The sequence below is a fragment of the Arachis hypogaea genome, chromosome 10 (genome assembly GCF_003086295.3).
Source record: "Arachis hypogaea cultivar Tifrunner chromosome 10, arahy.Tifrunner.gnm2.J5K5, whole genome shotgun sequence".
NCBI classification, from domain to species: domain Eukaryota; kingdom Viridiplantae; phylum Streptophyta; class Magnoliopsida; order Fabales; family Fabaceae; genus Arachis; species Arachis hypogaea.
This window is the reverse complement of record NC_092045.1, coordinates 80,994,050-80,996,722: the sequence shown is the minus strand read 5'-3', so window position 1 is coordinate 80,996,722 and position 2,673 is coordinate 80,994,050. Positions and strand designations below refer to the sequence as shown.

The 2,673-nt window shown below is 40.9% G+C and overlaps 1 protein-coding gene across 1 annotated transcript; it reads left to right on the top strand.

Annotated features, from left to right (window-relative positions):
- Window positions 1-277: 277 nt before the first annotated feature.
- Window positions 278-2,403, top strand: LOC114924542 (uncharacterized mitochondrial protein AtMg00860-like). The gene is made up of 3 exons (XM_029289401.1): window positions 278-374; window positions 1,701-2,217; window positions 2,310-2,403. Exons 1-3 carry the CDS (start codon window positions 278-280, stop codon window positions 2,401-2,403), a joined length of 708 nt encoding a protein of 235 aa, XP_029145234.1.
- Window positions 2,404-2,673: the final 270 nt, after the last annotated feature.

The window sequence follows — 2,673 nt, the reverse complement described above, 5'->3', positions numbered from 1 at the left end:
TGAAGAATGGAAGTGCTTAAAGTTCGAAGGGGGTCTTCCTGAGGATCTGATGAGTTCAGTAGTCCCATTGGAGATACGAGATTTTGCTGAGCTGGTTAATAAGTGTAAGTTAGTGGAAGAATGTGCTAAGAAGGTAATTGCATCTAAAGTAAGTCGTCAAGGATTTCCACCAAGGAACTACAATAGTTATAATTGGCAACCACGAAGGACAAACTTCAAGACACCTGGTGTGCCACAGTGAAGGAATCCACAAGTTGGTAACGCTCCTGCTCGCCCTATGGGTGGAAACGGAGGTAGACCAAGGCAGGATAATGGTAAACGACCCCAACAGGTACAGGTGAATACTACATGTAGGCAGTGTGGGAAAGATCATGGTAACAGACCCTGCTTGTTTAGAACATCCAAGTGTTATATTTGTAATGAACCAGGACATATGGCTAAGAATTTCTCAAAGAGGTTTACTCAGAATCCAGCGCGAACCCAGCAACAAGGTCAAGTGTTTGCTATGACTGCTGATGATGCTATGCAATCAGACGCCCTGATCCAAGGTCAGTGTTATGTTAAAAATCGATTTCTAACTGTACTATAAGATTCGTGTGCATTGCATTCCTTTATTTCTTTAACTGTTGCTTGTGAGTTGGGACTAGATTTCTCTGAGTTGAACTTTGATCTAATTGTCCATACCCCTACATCCCAAAATGCTTTGACCAGTTTAGCGTGCCTGCAAGTACCATTCAATATTAGGAACAGGACTTTTATACATGATCTAATCTGTTTGCCTCTATATGGTTTAGAAGTTATTCTAGGATTAGATTGGTTATCTAAGTATCATGTTTTCCTTGAGTGCTATGAAAGAACTTCTGTTATTCCATCTAAGGGTTTAGATATTAAACCATTTTTGTCTCATACTTTATATCTGAATTCTGTAAGAGTTACCTTAGACGGGAGTGATTGTGAGGGGTACGTTCTGTTAGCGGCTAGCTCGAATGATAGTGAATTAAGTTTAGAACGAATCCGAGTGGTGAAGGAATTTCCAGATGTTTTCTCGGACGACATACCTGAGTTTTCTCCTCAACGAGAGATAGAATTCAGCATTAAACTAGTACCTGGAACCGGACCGATTTCCATAGCACCGTACCGGATGTCACCATTGGAACTTGCAGAGTTAAAGAAGCAGTTGGATGAGCTACTTGGAAAGAAATTTATTCGTCCCAGTGCATCACCTTGGGGAGCTCCGGTATTGTTAGTAAAGAAGAAGGATGGTGGAATGAGACTTTGCGTAGATTACTGACAGTTAAATAAAGTCGCTATCAAGAACAACTATCCACTTCCACGGATTGATGATTTGATGGATCAGTTGAAAGGTGCAACTGTGTTCTCGAAGATTGATTTGCGATCGGGCTATCACCAGATTCGAGTAAAAGAATCAGATATATCGAAGACTGCATTTAGAACTCGATATGGTCACTATGAGTATACGGTTATGTCGTTTGGACTAACTAATGCTCCTGCGATTTTCATGGATTACATGAATCATATTTTTCGTCCGTACCTTGATCAGTTCGTAGTACTTTTCATAGACAATATTCTCATCTATTCGAACACAGAAAGAGAGCATGGAGAACATCTAAGGACTGTTTTGCAGATACTGAGGACTCGGAAGTTATATGCTAAACTATCAAAGTGTGAATTTTGGACAGAGAAGGTGGCATTTTTGGGACATGTCATATCACAGGGAGGAATTGCAATGGATCCTTTAAAAATTGAAGCAGTAGTGCAATGGGAACCACCTACAACCGTTACAGAAGTTTGGAGTTTTCTCGGACTTGCTGGATATTACCGGAGGTTTATTAGAGGGTTTTCACAGATAGCCTTACCTCTGACTTACCTTACACGAAAAGAAGTTCCGTTCGTTTGGACAGCTGAGTGTGATAGAAGTTTCAACATACTTAAGGAAAAGTTAACAACTGCACCTGTATTAGTACTACCCGACCCACAGAAACCATTTGAAGTATACTGTGACACCTCTGATAAAGGACTTGGGTGTGTGCTGATGCAAGACAAGAATGTGGTGGCTTCCCGGCAGCTGAGACCTCATGAACGAAATTATCCAACGCATGACTTGGAGTTGGCTGTAGTAGTGTTTGCTCTGAAGATCTGGAGACACTATTTGTATGGCACTCAACAAGAAGTTTTCTCCAACCACAAAAGTTTAAAGTATATCTTTGACCAGAAGGATCTTAATATGCGACAGCGAAGGTGGATGGAATTTTTGAAGGAATATGATTTCAAGTTAAGTTATCACCCAGGGAAAGCGAATGTGGTGGCAGACGCTTTAAGCAGGAAGAATTTGAGTATCTCTTGGATGATGATAAAGGAAGAAAAGCTACTTATGGAATTTGAGGACCTTAAATTGACTATGACTGAAACGTCAAGTGGAGTCCGTCTGGCCCAATTGCATATAACACCAGATTTTAAGATTAGTATTCAGCAAGCACAAACACAGGATTCAGAAATGATGACGATGCTGAGACGGATGAAAGTAGAGGAACCGAAAGTTGTAAAACAAGATTGTAGCGGTCTTTGGAGGTACAAGACCAGCATTTGTGTGCCTAGCTCTGGAGATTTGCGACGGAGGATTCTTGTAGAAGCTCATCAAAGTAGATTCTCCAT

What these genes read in the sequence shown, in the direction of transcription:
- LOC114924542 (XM_029289401.1), top strand. Translation starts at nt 278, where the DNA reads ATGGGTGGAAACGGAGGTAGACCAAGGCAGGATAATGGTAAACGACCC. An exon ending in GCAGTGTGGGAAAGATCATG is followed by an intron (nt 375 to 1,700) that starts GTAACAGACCCT and finishes AATTTTGGACAG; the next exon opens with AGAAGGTGGCATTTTTGGGA. An exon ending in TCCAACCACAAAAGTTTAAA is followed by an intron (nt 2,218 to 2,309) that starts GTATATCTTTGA and finishes GTTATCACCCAG; the next exon opens with GGAAAGCGAATGTGGTGGCA.